This window comes from Heterocephalus glaber, unplaced genomic scaffold, assembly GCF_053883595.1.
Source record: "Heterocephalus glaber isolate CG9 unplaced genomic scaffold, H.glaber_assembly_v1.0 deba00001481, whole genome shotgun sequence".
In the NCBI taxonomy this organism is placed as follows: Eukaryota; Metazoa; Chordata; class Mammalia; order Rodentia; family Bathyergidae; genus Heterocephalus; species Heterocephalus glaber.
Genome location: NW_028258317.1, coordinates 18,952,808 through 18,972,281, shown reverse-complemented (window position 1 = coordinate 18,972,281; position 19,474 = coordinate 18,952,808). Strand labels below are relative to the sequence as shown.

General features: G+C 45.5%; 1 protein-coding gene across 2 annotated transcripts in view; it reads left to right on the top strand.

The window, feature by feature from the left end:
* Window positions 1-1,248: 1,248 nt before the first annotated feature.
* Spink4 (serine peptidase inhibitor Kazal type 4) overlaps window positions 1,249-19,474 on the top strand; it is a 21,416-nt gene continuing 3,190 nt past the window's right edge. The window contains exons 1-3 of one of the 2 annotated variants that reach the window (XM_021252960.2): window positions 1,249-1,442; window positions 16,499-16,539; window positions 18,648-18,760. In XM_021252960.2, the coding sequence (XP_021108619.1) occupies window positions 1,325-1,442; window positions 16,499-16,539; window positions 18,648-18,760 (272 nt within the window). In that variant the 5' untranslated portion in view covers window positions 1,249-1,324. Of the gene's footprint in view, window positions 1,443-11,266; window positions 11,546-16,498; window positions 16,540-18,647; window positions 18,761-19,474 lie in introns of those variants that run through there. The other variant, XM_004838397.3, reaches the window with a different exon arrangement.

Genomic DNA, 19,474 nt, shown 5'->3' with positions numbered 1-19,474 from the left:
AGCTTTGGGGCTCTTGAGTTCTGTCTTTTGTTAGGCCGCACAACTGTTAATCATTTTATACTGCTCCTTGGCAACATTAGGGTAATTGTGACCTCAGCCTGGCCAATTACAGAAGCTCAATTCCCTGGCCATATTGATTGGTCTGACAGATGAGCATGTAACTTACCCAGTCCAATCAGGGTCTTTGTAGACTCAAGGAGATTGTGGGAAGAAGAGAAAAATCTTCTCTGTTGTTTGTTTATTTGTTTGCTTTGGGGCTGGGGATTTAGCTCAGTGGTTTCGCCGCCTGCTGCGCAAGCACAAGGACCCAAATTCGATCCCCGATACCAAAAACAGAAACAAAAACAAAACTATTTGTTTGCTTTGTCCACTAAGTTGGGATTCTGCCTCGGACCAGCCGCAGTCGATGTAGGGTAGGAAGGGGAGATGTCCTGGGCCGGTGATGAGAAAAGAACCTTCACAAGCAATGTCCAGGTTCCCTCTGAGAAGTTTCAGGGTCTGATTTATTTTTATATCTTTAAGCAATAGCGAAGAGGCATTGGGCGGAACATGTTGCCTTAGCAATATCTGATGAGGTAAAGGTTATTTTTGTTAAACAGTATATTTTTTCTAAGCTGATTCATTTCATTGAACATCATGAATACATTTCTTAAAAATTACAATTGTCCCCTTATTTCCCCATACCTAAGCAGAACAGAAAGTATTTTTCCATACCTGAGCAGAACAGAAAGTATTTTCCCATACCTGAGCAGAACAGAAAGTAACTTAATCAAATTAAATGTCAAACTTGTGGTCACCAGCTGGCCCTTGAGAAACTGCACAATGGTTAATATAGTTTGCTATTAGCTCTCTATTTTTCTGTACCTCTATTCATCTTAACTAAATGTCATTTGGGTTCATAGTCCATGAGCAGGAGATATTTACAGCACTTTGAGAAATATTGAGTAATTTGCCTCCTTAATGCATTTACCTGTCTTAACGTTCTTCTTATTTTCCATTTTCCACTATTTCTTACATCTAAAGTCTGTCCTTTCAATCTCTTCATAAGACCCCTTTAGTAAAAAGAATGTCTGCAATAAGAGAGGGAGTAATAGTAGTGGGAAAACAGCGGGGGTTTTAAGAGAGGTTTCTTTAGGAGTGGATGTGGCAATAGAACTAAGAGAAAATGGAATTTGAGACTTTTGAGCCAGATCAAATTTCAATATATCATTGCCAATTAGCCTCTTGGAGAGTTTGTTGTTAGTCACAAACACAATGACTCCTGTGACCAGAGGAACAATTATAAACATTATGGCAAGAAAAAAAAATAAAATATGAGGGTACGATGTGTTCCACCCTTTCTTTCCCCCAGCTGGAACTTTGTCAAGCAGCACTGGAGGTTGGTTGGGCTTTGCCAGGATTCACCACCTGCAGCTGCATTTTCTCTCCCCTAACAGTATGCGGTAAGCCTGTGTATAGAAAGAGAGCATGATTATAGCCCCCAAAGGGAATGATAGGAGTGGAAGATTGGAAACCAAGTTATGGTGTTTCCTAGCACATCTCAGAATCCCCTGGGCATGTGACATGGCCTGTAGAATTTACGGCTGGATATCCTACCTGCCACCATTCTAATTCAGTGCACACTGTGGTGCCCATTGAACATGATGTGAATGGCATCCCTTGGAGATGACCAGATCACATTCTATATAACTGCATGGTAACCCTGAGGCTCAGAGGTGAAATTACCCAAGGTCACATGGGAAAGGTCTAAGACTTCAGAGCCCAGGTTCTGATGGCACTATGGTCTCCTAGATCTCTCCTAAAGTATTGCATAGGCCAGAGGGAAGGCAGCACTCAGCACTCCAATTGGCCTACGTGAGTCTGGGAGCTGTTAGTCTGTGTAACACCCTGTATCCAGCAGATGGCTTAGGGATTTGGAGTTGAAAAACACCATACCTAGTAGGTCTTGGGAGAGATGCTAGATTCTTGGATGCCCAGCCAGGATGGACAAAAGGAAATTATGATCCTTGGAATAGAGTATACTGTAGCACCTGTTTTCCCAACAATATTTATACAACATAGGATAGTCACTGGCTGGACGCAGAGGACCCACTGGAGACATGCTAGGTACTGTGTAGACCACTGGGGATATGAGGTGGATGGGATGTCCCCCTGGGCTTTCTCTGTAAGGATGTATGGGAGATAGTCACACAAGCACAATGCGCCTAGGAAGAGAGGGCCAAGAGAGGTGATGTGGGGACACAGCAGGCAAAGGGAGCAGCAGGATAGTCTGCAGGCAGTCTGCCTGACAAATAAAGGGTTAAGTGCTCAGAGTTGAAGTTAGAGAGGCTGACAAAGGCCCATCCATGGAGGAACTTGCATGTCATACAAAGGAGTTTGGTTTTCATCTTTGAGTCAATATTTATTGAATAATTTTAATTGAATTGACTAATCATAATAAAACAATTAAGCGGAGAGATGATGTGGTCAGTTTTGGGTTTAAGATCACTCTGGCAGCAAAATGGAGGATGAGATGGAGGAGATGAAAGTGGAGGTAGGGAGACAATATGAGGAATGGAGCTGAGAGGCTGGTTTGAGCAAGACTTTGGTTAATTAACTGGGTTTTCAGATGCCACAGACTCCATGAGAAGTCGCCATTATTTTCAATGGTTGTGATAGAATATCCCCCTAGTAGTCAGTATTTTAAGATTATATTGCAGTGTTGCTTTATTTGAACTTTTCATGTATACACAATCCCAAAGTGGAAGAAATTTTTAAAAAGGAATCCTGCTGTGAAAGATATACATTACTCTACATTTTTCTTACTGTAAATATTGTAAGATTGATACTGTCGATATTTTATTAACCAACAAATGTTAATCTATGCAAATTCAGACTTATTTTAAATGTACTTCTTATTTACTGTGTGCTGTCCCTGTTGCTGACAGTATTAAATTATATTCTGATGTAAGATTAACTCTATTAAAGAATGTAAATATTAATGTTTCCTCACGGAAAGACAAAGTATAAAGAAGATAATTATTTTCATTGAAATATATACTGTGTATTTACACTTGCTAGACCCAGCACCACTAACAAATTTAGTACACTGTTCAGAATTTTAGTTAAGACAACTGACATGATTGTTCTCCATTTGAAAGTCTAAGAGTAGGTATTGTTGGAATGTAAACAGTTTGTATTTGTCTGCTGTGAGTCATCATCTTGAAATTTCTAATCAAGTTTGTAAAATTTTTATAGTAAAACATTTTAATTACAATTTTAAAATTTATCTTTAAAGAATGGTCAAAACAATATCCTCTCAGAAACAGAATTGTTCTTTAATATCTTTCCAAAATGACTTTGGTTAAATGGACCATATGTACATTAGTTAAAATTTAGGATGAAGTTGTTGCTATTCTCTGAGTTTACAAGTTAAACCTTATTGGAAAGTGCCAATATATAATAGAATATCATTAATTTGCACTCTTTGGGGACCCCATTTAAAATGTTGAATTTTGCCAACTAAAAAGTGAGCAAATGCAATTTAAAAGTAAATTTGAGCATTCTGTATTGCATATGTGCAGATATTATCATATGAAGAAACGCAGTGTGTTGGGCTGTAATATAATCACATTTGCTGCCATTTTCTCCCATCTCAGTGCTGGGAACTCACCATGTGGAAACCAAGCAAATGTGTTGTGCATCAGCTGGCTTGAGTTGTTCAGTATCAAAGCTGAAACTAGCAAGGTCTGCTGTAATGTTTAGTGAAGTATTGTGATTCTTTCAGGCATTGATTCATACAACATATACACTGTAACAGTATACTTTGCACAGATTTAAATTTTATTTGAAAAAATGAAATAAAATAGGCAAAAATATAAAGATGTTTATTTTTCATGTGACTATATAAACAGAAAAAAAATAGAGGAAATGTAGCAGAGGTGATGGATGTGAGAGCATGAGGAGATGAAATCAGTAAGGCTTCTTTCTTTTCTTTTTTTTTTCCATTGCTTGAGGTTGAGCCCAGGGCCTTCTGCAGGCTAGGCAAGTACTCTACCACTGAGCCACACCTCCAGATTTTTGTTTGTTTGTTTATTTGCTTTTGAGGCAAGATCGCGCTAAATTGACCAGCTAGCCTCACACTTGCAGTCCTCTTCCTCAGCCAGCTGAGTAGGTGTAATCACAGGCATGCACCACCACACCCAGCTGAGTCCTAATTTCTTCTTTTTTTTGGTACTGGGGATCAAACTCAAGTCCTTGAGCTTGCACAGCAGGCGGTGAAACCACTGAGCTAAATCCCCCGGCCCCAAATTTTTTTTTCCTTTTTTTTTGGTACCGGGGATCAAACTCAGGTCCTTCCACTTTCGAGGTAGGCGCCGGAATCATTGAGCTAAATCCCCAGCCCAACAAAATGTTCTTTATTTTTTGTACCGAGGATCAATCTCGGGACCTTGCGCTTGCAAGGCAGGCGGCAGAACCACTGAGCTAAATCCCTGGCCCTCTAATTTCTTGAATATAGAGATGAGGGAGAAGTTCAAGGTGATGCCCAGCTCTGCCTCAGTCACCAGGATGATGGTGCTATTGTCGACCCAGATGGAGGAACCAGGATGTAGGGCAGCTCTGAGTAGAAGGGAGATTGTAAGTGGACTTTCGACATAATGAGCAAGGGATCTATAGGTTACCGGGATGGAGGAAATACTTCTATGCCTGCTCTGACCATAGCATTTTGCAACTACCCACCTGCTCAAGTGTCTATACCACCTCCCACCACCCTGAACTGCAAGCTCCTTGAGCACAGGGCTCCAAGTCTCATTCATCTCTGCAGTCACAGGTCTGGCACAGTGCTCCACAGTAGGTTCTTGGAAAGTGTCTAATGTATGGAAGGGTGGATGTGCCTGTTGAGGGATGACTCCAGCCACTCTTATCATCAAGTCCTACTTGGAGTCAGAGCTCAAACAAGTATACGAATCCACCCCTTGAAGAGTTAGGAGCAATACCCTTTCCCCCTGATGTCCTCATGAAGGGGGCCTGCAATTCTGGATGAGGCAGAGTGGGTATAGTGGGTCCCAGATCTGGGACATGGAGTTGAGTGGCTGGAGAGTCCACTATAGAACAGGCTGGTGGAGCTGGCTAGCTCCACACTAGGGCTCCCTGGAGTGGATGCCCACAGGGCTGTTTACAGCAGATAGATGGGCAGGTGAGAACACTTCATGCTGGGGGAAGGGTGGGGCAGGATATGGGCTAGGGACCAGGGAAAGTGGTCCAAGGGCAAGCTGGGCATATTGGCCATGCCATCTGGCAGGCCCAGGGCCTACTTGAGCTTAGCTAATCCACCTTAAGCCAAGTAAAACATTGCACCCTCCACCCATCAGTGGGATTCGTGATTCAGATCTAGGGTTGCCATCATCAAGGAGTGGTGGTACTCCTATAGAAGCTGGGTCCAGTCCAAATTGAACAGGTGGCACAAAGGCCGCTGGGTGAGGCTGGGAGTATTGGCCCAGTCAAGGTTCATTCTCCCTCCCACCCTCAGTCCACTCTGATTGGGCCAGGAGACGGAGGACTTGCCCAGCTTCCCTGCTGGAGCCTGGTTTTAGGGCATCTGTCTTTTTGTTTTGTTTTGGTTTGGTTTTTTTGGTACTGGGGATCGAACTCTGGTCCTTGTGCTTGCGCAGCAAGCGGCAAAACCACTGAGCTAAATCCCTGGCCCTAGGGCATCTGTCTTTTTGTATTGATCTCAGAACATACATAGGCCTTGGCCTTTGCTCTGCTTCCAGGAATCCGCACTTAACCTCCTTCCTTGGTATCACAGTGGCTGCACATATTTCGCCTCACATTCTTCTCCTAGGGCCTCATAGCTGCTCTGGGAGTTGGGCTGGTGACAGCATGTATTGGCAAGCCCATTTCTCAGATAGGAGATCATGTGCAGGCCTAAAGAGGGAAGGGGATGCACCCAAATTCACCCAAGGAAGTGGTGGCTGAGCTGCAACCTGAGTATGATATGGCTGTCACCTCCTGCTACTCACTTTCTTTTCATTTCACTCTAGACATAACATATTCCTTGGTCTTTACTTCTTGAACATGCCAAGCTTGTTCCCACCTCAGGCCCTTTGTGCTTGCAACTCCTCTGCTTGGCAGGCTCTTCCTCAGATCTATGCAGCACTTATTCCCTCTCCACTCACATGTTATTATTTTAAAGGGCAGCCACCTGCCCTTTGTCACTCTCTCCTTGTAGCCCTGGGTTTCTTTTCTACATAACAAGTCATGTGTTTGTTGTTGTAGTGCTTTGTTGTCTGTCACTCCTCTAGAATGTAAGCTCTTTGAGACACAGACTTTCTCTGTCTCATTCATAGCTGAATCCCTGGTGACTAAACACGAACAGAGCCTAATACATGATTAATAAATGTTTATTGGGCAAATGAGCAAGCCCAGACTGCCTTACTCCTGGTCTAGAACTCTCCTTCTGAATACTTCTGCATCCCAGAAGCCAGAGGATAGGAAGAGTGTAGGAGGTTTGGTTCAGGCTAGAAGGAAGCAGCCACAGACACATTGGGCACTCTGATCCAGGCTGTGCCCTCAGCGGGTCTGGGTGTGTCGGGGCTCTCTTGGGCTCTCAAGGCATCCCAAGAGCTTGAGGGGATCAGCAGGAACAGAAACTGCCTCACTTTCAAAGCCTTTCCCCCCAGAGGTGGCACCCTCTCTGCCTTTGGACCACTGTCTTCTGCCTCTTCTTGAATCTGTCCCTCAACATTTATTGAGCAGCTACTATGTGCCAGGCTCAGGACTGGTGTGGGAAAGAGAGATAAGTGAAGCAATGTCCTTATTTCCAGAGAGCTCACAGCTTAGTTGGCAAGGTAAATGAGCAGCACCATCAGAGTGCAGAGGTAAAGGAGGTGGCGGAGCATTTGGCATCGATGATGGTTGGGCCCAGGATGACAAAGAGCAGTAAGGGAAGGTTTCAGGACGGGGGGGAGGGTGTTCAAGGAATTTATCCCTTTTTCATAATAAGGATTCAAGGCCCGGGGATTTAGCTCAGTGGTTCCGGTGCCTGCCTCGAAAGCGTAAGGTCCCGAGTTCGATCCCCGGCACAAAAAAAAAAAAAAGAAGAAGAATAGTCTTCTTCCTCTCAATAAAAAGCATTTTTGGGCTGGGGATTTAGCTCAGTGGTTCTGCCGCCTGGCTTGCAAGCGCAAGGACCCAAGTTCGATCCCCAGTACCCAAAAAAAAAAAAAAAGTCAGATAATATAATAAGGATTCAACCCAAGTCCTTACACATGCTAGGCAAGCATTCAACCACTGAACTACTTCCCCATCCCTTTTTAAAATTTTATTTTGAGACAGAGTCTTGTTAAATTGCCCAGGCTGGCTTTGAACTTGCAATCCTCCTGCCTCACCCCCTGAGTAGCTGGGATTACAAGAGTGCATCACCACACCCAGCTTGATCTGGTTCTTCTAGAGAAAGGAGAACCGGCATTGCCAGCTAAGAAAATAAATGTCTGAACTGAAGAAGTGCAGGTCCAGGATGGGATGGGGCAAAGGCAAAGCTGGAAAGATAGGTTGCAATTAGATATCTATGAGCCGTGAATGCCAGGTTTGGTGCTTGGGCTGTCCTGTTGTCAGTGGGCACCATCCCAGCATTTTGAACCAAGGTGACTTGGTCGGGTTTGCCCTTCAAGAAGTTGACTCTGGCCTCTGAGTGCAAAGTGGTTTGGAGTAGCAGGTGGGGAGCCGTGGAAATGAGTTAGGGCACTATGGAGGTGGCCAAGTCAGAGACAACAGTGGCCAGGGCTAGGGCACAGAGATGGTGTGGAGGAGCAGGTGGGATCGAGTGCTGTTCAGGAAGCAGAACTGTATACCTCAATGGGAAGGAAAATAGAGCTGAAGGGTCAGGTTCCAAGACTTCAACACATGAAGCTGTTTGGATGTGGGGCTGGGGAGCAGAGACCACGGCTGACTGGCCTGGGGTCATCCCTTACCCTTCCTCAGTTTTTTCACCTCAGCCTCCCCTCATGCTTCTCTGTTCTCAGAGGTGACAAGCATCTTCCCATCTCAGGGCTTCACACATTCTGTTTCTTCTGCTGCTCTAAGTCACAGCCTATCCCACCCAGTCCCCTCTTGGCTTTTTCCAACTTTCCCAATGGAAAGACACTCTTGGATTCTCTCACAACACTGAACATGTCTCACACCGGGGACTTATTCCAATGGTGGAGGTGTAGTTTTGCTGCTTACTTTGTATCACTGCACTTAACAACATGCTCTTTGAGGGCAAAAATTGTGTCTGATTCGTGATGCCTTCAACACAGAACATGGCTTTTGGTGGCTCATTAAACACTTTTTTTTGGTTGAAATAGGATTTTGCTATGTAGTCCAGACTGGCCTTAAACTCACAGCAATCCTCCTGCCTCAATCTCCCAAGTGCTGGAATTATGCTACATCCAGCTTCATTAAACTCTTCTTGAATGAATGAATGAATGAATGAATTATGCATTAATCAATGATGTTTACTCAGATGCACTGACATTAAGTGCTATCCAGTAGCAGTTGGACCCAGGAGTTAGGTCCACACTTTGACAGGAGGACAGATTAGGAAGTTTGTTACTATGAGTGAACCGCACAAGAGGTGTTTTTCTAGAATGGGATGGTCAGAGGCTCAGCTCTTCATGGGCAGCCCTTCATTTAAATTTGTTGTCCTTGGTTTTACTTTGAAAGATGCAGAATTTGAGCTTCCTGGTCCCTTGCCAGCAGCATTCTTGCCACATCGATAGAGAGCTAAAGTCCAAAAAAGGGAAGGGAAAAACCCTTTTGCACTGCTCATTCCCTGTTTCAGTCTAACTTGGGAAATGGGAAAAAACACACCAGGGAGTCAGATGAGAAATGAAGAGAAGCCCAAAATCTTCATCATGTGCAAAGGCAGGAGGCAGGCAAGAGGCTGGATCCACTTGGCTGGAAGGTGATCACTTGCAGTGCATGTGGGTGCAGGAGGCCAGAGACAAGCCTGGACACACACACACACACACACACACACACACACACACACACACACCCCAAGGAGTCTCAGGGCAGCTGATCTCTTGCGTGAGGAAGGACTCTGCTCCAAGCCATCCAACAGTGAAACTGGTAGGTAGTGAGCGCCCCATCAGTGGAGGATGAATACCTTCCTGGTGGGACTGCTGTAGAAAGGCCAGAACTGATGATGGGAGGCTGACCTAGTTTACCTTCAGAGTGCCCCTCCCTTTATGAGATGGTGTTCTTGCTTTAGGACAGGAAATAATCATTAAATATTTGCTCTGCCTGGCTCAGCAGTGGAAGAGTAGCTGCCACCTGCCTCAGAGACATCACAGACCTGTGCATGTTCCTAAGAAGGAGCAAGAGGATTTTGAAGTTGAGTTAAGAACTGTTGGGCACCTCAGACTGGGCTCAGCTGACAATCTGGGGCTTCTATTCGTCTGTACAGTGACTATGAATTGCCTGATGCCCTCAAAGGGCTGTTTTAGGATACAAATTTTCCTACTGACTTATTGTACTATTCTTATAATTTCTCAGTAGCTTTGAAATCTTCCAAAAGAAACAAAAAACAAATTTTATTTTTCAGTGCTGGGGATCAAACACAGGACTTCATTCAAGCTAGGCAAGACCTCTACCATTGAGTTACACTCCCACTTAAATATTTCAAAGTGAAACTCAAAATTTCTTTTTTTGTTTTCTGGTTTTTTTTTTTATTTGGTACTGGGGATCAAACTTGGGACCTTGCACTTTTGAGGCAGGCAGTGGAACCACTGAGCTGAATCCTCGGCCCCAGAATTTGTATTTTTAATACTCTCCCCAGGGAAATCTAATCTTCAGCTTAGAATCCTTCATTTAAATGAATTACAGAAAACCATAAGTAAATATAATTTTGTTATACTTTTTATAAATCAGAAATTCTTCAAGAGTAATCGTACATACATATTATGTAGGTATGGGGGAGTTTTCGATGTTGCTTTTTCTAGAAAAGAATCACAACTAGCCAGGCATGGTGGCACACGCCTGTAACCCCAGCGCTTGGGAAGCTGAAGCAGGAGGACTGCCATGAGTTCGAGGCAGTTTGGGCTATGTAATAAATTCAAGTCCAGCTTGAACTACATAGCAAGACCCAGTCTCAAGAAACAATCAAAAAAGAAGGCCAGGGATTTAGCTCAGTGATCCTGGCACCTGCCTCCCAAGCACAAGGACCCGAGTTCGATCCCTGGTACCAAAAAAAAAAAAAAATCAAAAAAGAAAGACAGGCAGAAAGAAAGAAAGGAAAGAAAAAGAAAGGAAAGGAAAAGAAAAGAAAAGAAAAGAATTATGTCTATATTTAACCCATTAAAATGCAAAGGAGTGTATAATACCCGCAAAGCAAAAGAGCATCTTTTTTTGTTTGTTTTTTTGGTACCAGGGATCAAACTCGGGTCTTTGTGCTTGTGAGGCAGGCGGCAGAACCACTGAGCTAAATCCTCGGCCCTATCTTTCTTTTAATCTATTTTATTTGAGGGACCAGAGGAGTAGGGCCAGGCCATGAAGCACATGAAACATGCTATTAAAAAGTTTTGTTGGGCGGGGGATTTAGCTCAGTGGTTCCGGCACCTGCCTCACAAGCACAAGGTCCCAAGTTCGATCCTCGTTACTAAAAAAAAAAAAGAGTCTAAAAAATGTTTTGTTTTGTCTGCTAGTTGTGTTCACATCATTGTAAGCAAACAAAAGAAAAAATAAAAAAGAATCAGTTCTATTTACATTTACCTAATTTCATACTCCACAAAATGTTCTCTCATCTACAATCTTTACAGCAGTCCCGAGAGGGAGGCAGAGCCAGATTATCACATCCATTTTGTGCATGGGTAAACGGAGGTCCAGTTAAGAAAAGTGACTTTTCTGAAGCCTAACATGGTGACACACACCTGTAACCCCAGCACTAGGAAGGCTGAGGCAGGAAGGATCGCTATGAGCTTGAAGAGAGCCTGAGCTACATAGTGAGACCCTGTCTCAAACAAAACAAAAGTGACTTTCCTGAAGTCACAAAGTTGGTTAGGGGAGGCACTGGCAAAGGCAGCCATGTCTCCAGTCCTCTCCTCTGCCTCTTGCCATTTATTTGCTGCCTTTTTTCATCTGTTTTTTGCCTCCCCACTCCCTCTCCCTCCCTCCCTCCCTTCTCCTGCCTTGATCTCTCTTTCTCTGTTTTTCTCTTTATTTCAACTCTCCCCTCCTTGCTTCATTTCACAGACTGGAATCGCCTTGGCAGGTTGCCAAACCCTTTGCTGGCACTGGAAATCTGCCAGACCCACAGCCACAGCCCACGTCACCACGAACTCAGCATCTCTGCCTTGGCAAGTCTCCTTCCCGACTCCAGGATGCAGAGATTAACTTGGGGTGACACTCTGGCCTCCAACTGGTCCAGATAAGATAAGGCTGGGGATGGGCACTATAAACAGTGTCCATTCTTCCTCCTGGCCCAGGCCCGGCTCACTGAGACTACACCGGCGCAGGATCAGCATGGCCGTCCACCTGTGGGTGGTTCCCCTGGCCTTTTCTGCCCTCTTCATTGTGGACAGGGGTGAGTGGGCAGAGTGCACCTGGACCCTGCAGCGTGGTGTCTGCCAGTGCCCTTGGGGGTGGGCAACAGCAAGCCTGGAACACCACATGAGGGCTCGGTTTTCCACATTTGTCTTTTATTTCCCATGTGTACCCTCCATTGCAGAGGGCAAAGCCTGGCTAAGAGAAAGAAACTTGGGTCCAAATCCTGACCTTGGTCCATAATTGCCACCTCCCCCTTAGGGCCTCAGTTTTTCCAGCTATAAAGTAGGAGGTTGTTCCAGCTCAAAGCTTCACTAAGCAATTACTAGTCTGGAGGTGGAGAGGACAGGAGGAGAATGTGGTTCTCAGACCTTAGGAGATATGGGCAAGTATGTTGGTTGCAAGCAAATGGGTGCTAAGAAAGACTCAGCCTGGTTCTCTGAGCTGCTGTTCTGCCCCGACAGGCTGTAGTTTGGGACTGAGCACAGCCATGTGAGCATGTGAGGGCCTCCCCTTAGGAGCTCTTGTACAGAGCTAACTTGCACTTGGGATGGGGCATCCTCAGGCCTGGGGCACCTCAGCAGCCTTGAAACAATTGTGTCAGGTGGTATTCTGGAACCTTCACACATCAGTGATCAAAACAGAAAAAGCAGGGCCCAGGGATTTAGCTCAGTGGTTTCGCCACCTGCTGCGCAAGCACAAGGAGCTGAGTTTGATCCCTGGTACCCCCCCTCAAAAACAAAACAAAACCAGAAACAGCACTGTTCTGATGGAGCTTAAATCCAATGGGATATGGAGAAAGAAAAATAGACAATAAACAAGAAAGGTACAATAGCTAGGAAGGCTGAGGCAAGAGGATTGCAAATTTAAGTCCCACCTGGGAAACTTAGGGAGACTCTGTCTCAAAATTTATGCTTTTTTTTTTTGGTACTGGGGATCGAACTTGGGACCTGGTGCTTGCAAGGCAGGTGGCAGCACCACTGAGCTGAGCTAAATCACCAGCTGTCTCAAAATTTTTTTAAAAAAAGTTTTTTAAGGGGTTAGGGAAATAGTGGGGAGATAGGTCAGTGAGAAGCCCCTGGGTTGAGTTCCTAGTACTGGAAATAAAGGACAGAAAGAAAGGGGGGGGGGGAGAGAAAAGAAAGAAGACAGAAAGGAAAGAAGGAAGAAAGAATGAAAGAATGGAGGTATGGAAGAAGGAAGGAAGAGTGAAAGAGAGAGAGAAAAAAAGAAAGAAAGAAGGAAAGAAAGAAAGAAAAGAAAGAGAGAGAAAGAAAGAGAAAGACAGAGAGAAAGGGGGTACTATGGTAAGCTGAGCATAGTGAGTTAGTGAGACCCTGTCTTGAAATTAAAAACAGGCTGGTGATATATCTGGTTCAATACCCAGTACCTCAAGGAAACAATCCCAAAACCAGTATGTTAGTATGTAATCAAGAGTAAGGAAGGGCCAGGGATTTAGCTCAGTGGCACCGCACCTGCCTTGTAAGCCCAAGGTCCTGAGTTCAATCCCCCATACCACAAAAATAAAGGGGAGGAGGAGCTGAGTGATGGGGATTGGGAGGAGTTTGCAGCTTTAAATCGGTAGAAGTATCTCTGAGAAGCTGATGTTTGAGTAAACAACATCAAGGTTTAGGTGAGAAAGCCATGTGGTTCTTTGGGAGAAAGAGATTCCAGGCAAGGGCCCCAAAATAGAAGCATGCAAGGAGGCCAGTGTGGCTGGGGGTGAGTGAAAGACATGACACACAGCCACAGGAGACAAGAGACAACTGGGAACTCTACTGGGTAAGGCCTTGTGGGCCAGTGTGAGAGTTTGGCTTTTGAAAACTGTTAAGTGAAATGGGAGGCAATGAAGGGTTTGAGCAGTTATAGCTTCAAAGAATTGCTCTAGTTGTTAATAAACTCAATGGGAAGTGGGGAGAACAGTTGGGACCCACATGGACAAAAGCCATAATGTTACAAGGCAATGCCTGGCAGGACCATTTTCCCCACCTTCAGCCTAGGTGATGAGGAATGGGTCTTGGGGCTCTGGTTAGGCACTGGTGGCTTCCTCCCAGCCTGACACCCATCCCCGAGAAGTTCATTTGGCAACTTTTCAGGGTCTGCCTTGAAAAAGATCCTTGTATGCATTTTAGACTCCCACTTGGCCCTCTGTGGAGAGGGTACCTCAAGTCAAGGGAAGCCTGGGGATAAATGCAACATTTCCCCAAATCCCCAGGAAGAAAATCTGAGACCCCAGGGTTCTGAATACTCTCTCCCCCAATGCACTTGAGTGGTCAATTTTTTTTTTTTTTTTTGGTACCAGGGATCGAACTCAGGTCCTTGTGCTTGCGGGGTAGGAGGCAGAACCACTGAGCTAAATCCCCGGCCCATTGAGTGGTCAATTCTTGAACACTTCCCTTGTGCAGCATTGAGCAAATGCTACATGGGGATAGAAACAAGGAGAAGAAGGGGTGACCCAGAGAGTGAGACAGCACATGCCTTTCTGACATAATCTAAATCCAAGTCTGCTCAGGAATCGTGGGGGACAATCGGGAGGGTGTGAGTCTTGAAAGGCTGGTAAGGCCCAATAGGAAAAGACAGGGTACAGGGACTTTTCAGTCAGGGGGAACTTCATGAGCCAAAGAGCCTGTTCCAAGAACAATGTGGAGGGAAATAGGGGCTTAGGGACAGGGAGAGTGTATTATAAAGGGAGCCCAAGGAGCATGATTGGGGCCAATTCTCATAGCACCCTAAACAAAAGACTAAGTGCTCAGGTCCATAGGGAGGCTTGGTGATCAGGACAGGGAGCCGGAGGAGGGCTTTATATTTTTTAATGTTTTTCTTTTGCCTACCAGCGACATACCATGAAATGCACAAATCGTATCACTTAATAGATCTTATCAGTGAGCTTTGACAAAGCACCTGCCAACCCAAATTTCCATCAAGATACAGAATGTTTCCACCACCGCAGAAATGTCCCTCCTGCCAGTCCTCCCGCCCCACCCCCTGCTCAGAGGCAGCAGAGCAGACCTGCTCAGTGCCCGGGGGCAACCACTGCTCTCCCCTTTTTCCACACAGGTCAGTTGGCCTGCTCTAGAATTTCACACAAATGGAAACACATGGTGTGCAGTCTTTTATGTCTGCTTTCTTTTGCTGAGCAAAATGTTTCTGAGATTCAGCCACATGGTGTATATCACTTGCTTATTTTTATTGCTGAGTAGTATCCCATTGTATGGAAGTGTCACAGTTTATCCATTCTCCCATGGGAGGACACTTAAGTCATTTTTAGTTTGGGCAATTAAGACACGGAAGGGTTTTAAGCAGTGTTGCAACAGGACTGGATTTACATTTTGATGTCCCACTGCCAGGCATATCAGAGGCGACAGTCTCAATCTCCTTCTCCCACACTGCCTTGGAAATCTCTTGTAATAATAGTATCTCCAGAAAAAGGTGTCCTTGCACTCTTCTAGTGGGGAACTCAGTACTTCCAGAGACAGCCTCCTTCAAGCTTCAATATCACATAGCTCCCACTGACAGAAAATTCTGCTTCATATGGAACAGACCCACCTCCCTGCAGCCTTGTATGAAGAGGCTCTGCGCTTTTCCAGCCCCAAGACAGGCCTTCAGAGACTTGAGGAAGCATCTTGCCCTTCTCCACTTTACATAGCCATACTTCCTCCCACGTGTGCCCCTAGAAATGTATCTTGTTCCCTCGCCCTCCTGTCATACATGATGTCACATCAGTTTGCTCATATCCTAGAAGCCATTCAGCCAGACCTTCAGGGGCACAACTGCGTGTGTAGAAAGAGCCAGGCTCTGGAGTAAGGCTCATGTGCAAATTCTGCCTCTGCCCTAACAAACTGTGTCACTGGACTTGTTTGTTTTGTTTTGTTTGTCTTTTGAACCCAGGGTCTCCCCATTGAACTACATCCCCAGCCCCATTTTTATCTTTTATTTTGAGAGAAGGTCTTGCTAAAGTCAGTAAGCTGCCTTGGCTGGACTTGAATGTGTGATCCTCCTTCCGTGACCTTCCAGAGTGTTGGGATTGTAGGTGTGTGCCACTATGCCCGGCACTGCTGGACCTCTTCGGGCCTCTCTCCTAGGTCATTCAGACTATGGGATCCGAATTCCATTTATCGGGGAGTGTGTATAGAAGTGAAACCAATGAGGGTACAGGAAGTTGACAATGCAACAGAAGGGTCACATGACCCCACAGGGAGATCTGGATCTGGCGTGGCCCTTCAGCACTGTTCCAAATAGAGATGGGGGGTGGGGGCTTTTGTGCTCACATCAATATGTCATTGGATATGAGCCGTCCCTGGGTAGGGATGTAATTATGGGCAAGGCAGTGCCATTCTCCCAGGATAATTCCTAGGAAGGGACTTTCTGTGAGTAATCAACACTCCTAGCCATTGGGGAAATGAATTTGTCAGTCCTGCAATGGGCTCTGGGTTGCAGATCACAGATAGCATCTGCTACTGTCTCCCTCCTTTCCTTTGAGTAGTAATAGAGGTGTGAAAAGTACTTACAATCACATATTCCGTATTCTCAATGCCTGCCATGTAGTAACTGCTGAATTATTACTATTATTATTTTATCATTGTTGTCATATGGGACACAAAAATTCCAATGGGATCTAATGAAGAACAGGCTGAATGGTCACCTCCCTAATTCTAGACTGTTTCTATTTATGTAATCTAAGATCACATAAACTCATATCAACTTTCTGGCAGCACCACTGTCTGGTGACTCACTCTCTTTCCAGATTGAGTAGTGGCCAGGCCAGATCCTCCCAAGGAGAAACAGTTCTCAGATCCCAGGACCAGGACCCAAAGTCAACATGGTTTTTGTTTTGTTTTGTATACCAGGACTGAACCCAGCTGGTGCTGAGCTACATCTCAGTCCTTCCCTCGAACTCGGAATCCTTCTCCCTGAGCTCCCAAGTAGCTAGGATCACAGATGTGCACCACCATTTCCAGCTAACATCACCTAATTCTTGCTTTTTATCTTTCAGAAGTGACAGTGTCAGCAGAAGAGCTCACTTTCTCCAGAATGGTAAGGCAGCTGCTTGCAATTCTGATACTCTGAAAAGGAGTCTTCTCAATCCATGCTAGGAAACCAGGGTTGTTATTCTCCACATTCTTGCTTACATATCTTCAGTGGCCCCAAATTAGCCAGAGTGGCCTCCTGAACCTTCAAGTCCCCCAGATGACCTCTTCAGTCTGAGCAGGCCCAGCCCCCTCACCAATGTCCTAGCCTGGTCTCAATGCCCTTGGGATCTGCCCCACCGTGGTCTCCTAGGCCCCTTCTCTGAGCTCTCCCCTCTATCTCAGCAGGACACAGGACTTTCTCTGCTTTAGGCAGAGTACACAGGCCACAGTGTTCAGGCCAAAGAGGTGACCCTGGTGTACAGAATGACCCCGTGGCATATGCCAGCCTCAAACCACAAACACCAAAACACACTCCATCATTCATCCCTTCAGTCTGAGAAGGCAAACAAAAGTTGCGCCTGAACCCTGATTCTACCTTGCCTGGGTCTGATGTCCCTAGTGATTCCAAGGCAGTGGTACTGGCACTGGCATCCTTGGGACTCTCAAGTCATCCCTTCAAATAGGTGAATGCAAAGGCTCAAAGCCACCTTCCCATGAAGCAGCCTCCACACATTCCCCATCAGTCAGTCAGAACCCAGTTCCATTCTGGCGGCAGATAAAGAGCCAAATACAGTACGTTACATACAGTAAGTCCCCAACTTACAAACGAGTTCCATTCTGGGAGAATGTTTGTAAGCTGGATTCATTCGTAAGTCAGACAAAGTGAATCTTACACACACCTTTGACACAAATATACAATGTAAAGCATTAAAACACAAACACACAAATATTGTAAATAAACTATTTTTACTTTTATAGTTACCTCAGAATTGTGGTACAGTGGAGCAACTGACATGTAGGGGATTTCATGGAGTGAACTGACAAGAAGAGAGTTATCAACTGGAGCAGGGAGGGTAGGATAGAGTCATCTATGATGAGAAATAAGAGCTACTACTCAGACATCACTGGATTGTTTCTTAAGAGGGTAGACAGAATTGAATCCATCAAAAAAAGCTGTGTCATCAACATCAGGTGTCAGTGAAATTCCATCTTTCCCTTCATCTCCTAGTGCTTATGATCCAACAGCTCCACCCTTTCCCACCCACCCTCCCTCCTCTGATTAGTAACTATAGCACTGCACAGTAAGCACACAGCAGCACAACTGTGATAATGTCTAGCGGATAGGTGAGCTACTTCCACAATTTGTTTCCATCTATGAATGTTGGTAATGCAAGGTCCGTTCATATTTGTGGAAGTTTGCAACTCGAATGTTCACAAGTTGGAGACTTACTGTTCATTATTTTAATCTATCCTATGTGAGAGGAACACTATTGTTTATAATAATTTTTAAAGATGAGGAAACTGGTGTTCAGAGAATGGAAAGAGTGCATCCAAGTTTGCACAGCTAGTCTGGCAGGACTCTCTAGAGCCCAGGCCTGCACTGCTGTACCACACTGCCTCCCTCACCCCATCCCCATCCTAGGCCCCAACTTGTCTTGACCAATTTCTGAGTCTCAAGCACAGCCTGAAATCCTTTGAGACTGAGCCTCAAGTAAGTTCCCTGCCTCAATTTTCCAGGCTTCCCACACTGTTCCATCTTCCTGCCATGGGCCTGATAGATCACAAAGGCCTGGGTGAGTTCAGGAGTCCCTGGGGAGAGAGGCCTCCTGGGAATGAGAGTGGTTCTGTCTCCTGGGGTCCCCAGGTGGACCCAAAGAAGAAATTCTAGTTAGACTGTCTGAGGAATGTGTGAAGCAGTCCCCAGGAGCTTGCAGGCACAAACTCTCTCCACACACACATACACAAGCACGCGTCTGGATGTTCACATACCCGGGCTCAGCAGACATAGGTGGTACTTATACACATACCCAGCCACAGGCATACATATACGGTCACATACACACAGGTGCAAACACACTATGGGGTCCTGAGTGGTTGGTTTCAAATTCACTGGACTTAAAGAGTCTTCTTGAATCCTGCTGGTCCTTGCTTCTCAGGCTCCAAGAAGGGCCCCTGGATCCCTCCTCACTCCTCTTAATCTGAGTTCCCTCCCTCCTCTTCTCTGTTCCACAGCCCATCTGCGAGCACATGGCAGAGCCTCCAAATTGTCCCCAGACACCTAATCTCATCTGTGGCACTGATGGGGTCACATACAACAATGAATGCCATCTCTGCTTGACCCGTATGTAAGTGCTACCCACCTTGTTTGGATAGGCATACAAATCTGGAAGGAGCAAGAGTTGACTGGCTTCTTTTTTCACAAACACTTGGCCTGAGAAGAGTCATCCAAGCTTAACCCCTAACAGGATGAGCCTCAGTGTAATTTAAGGGAGGCATAAGGTTCCAGACTTTGGTGGGAGTAGAAACCCTGTTGTTTGGTTTGTTTGTTCATTTGTTTTTTTGAGACAGGGTCTTCCTATGCAGCCCAGGCTAGCCTGGAACTCAAAATCCTCCTGCCTCAGCCTCCCAAGTGCTGGGATTACTGGTGTGTGCCATGCCTTGAAAATTCTGGATTCTTTTCTTTGTTCGGCTAGATAACTTCATTTGTTCTTTTTTTTGGTACTGGGGATCAAACTCGGGACCTTGCGCTGGTGAGGCAGGAGGCGGAACCACTGAGCTAAATCCCTGACTCTTTCATTTGTTCTTTCATTACTCAACCCAACAATTATTTATTGAACACCGACTCTGTGCAAGCCACTGAGGATAGAATAGAGCACAGTAAGATAAGACAGTATTATCTGCCTTCTGGAGCTCAGTTGGTCTGAGGGGGAAGCTAGGCTGATGGCAGCTAATTACAGCACAGAATGCTCAAGGCTCAGATAGAGCAAACAGGGTGCCAGGGGAGCAGGGCAGGGGCAAGGCAAGGAAGGCTGCCTGGAGGAGGTTAATACCTGTGCTCA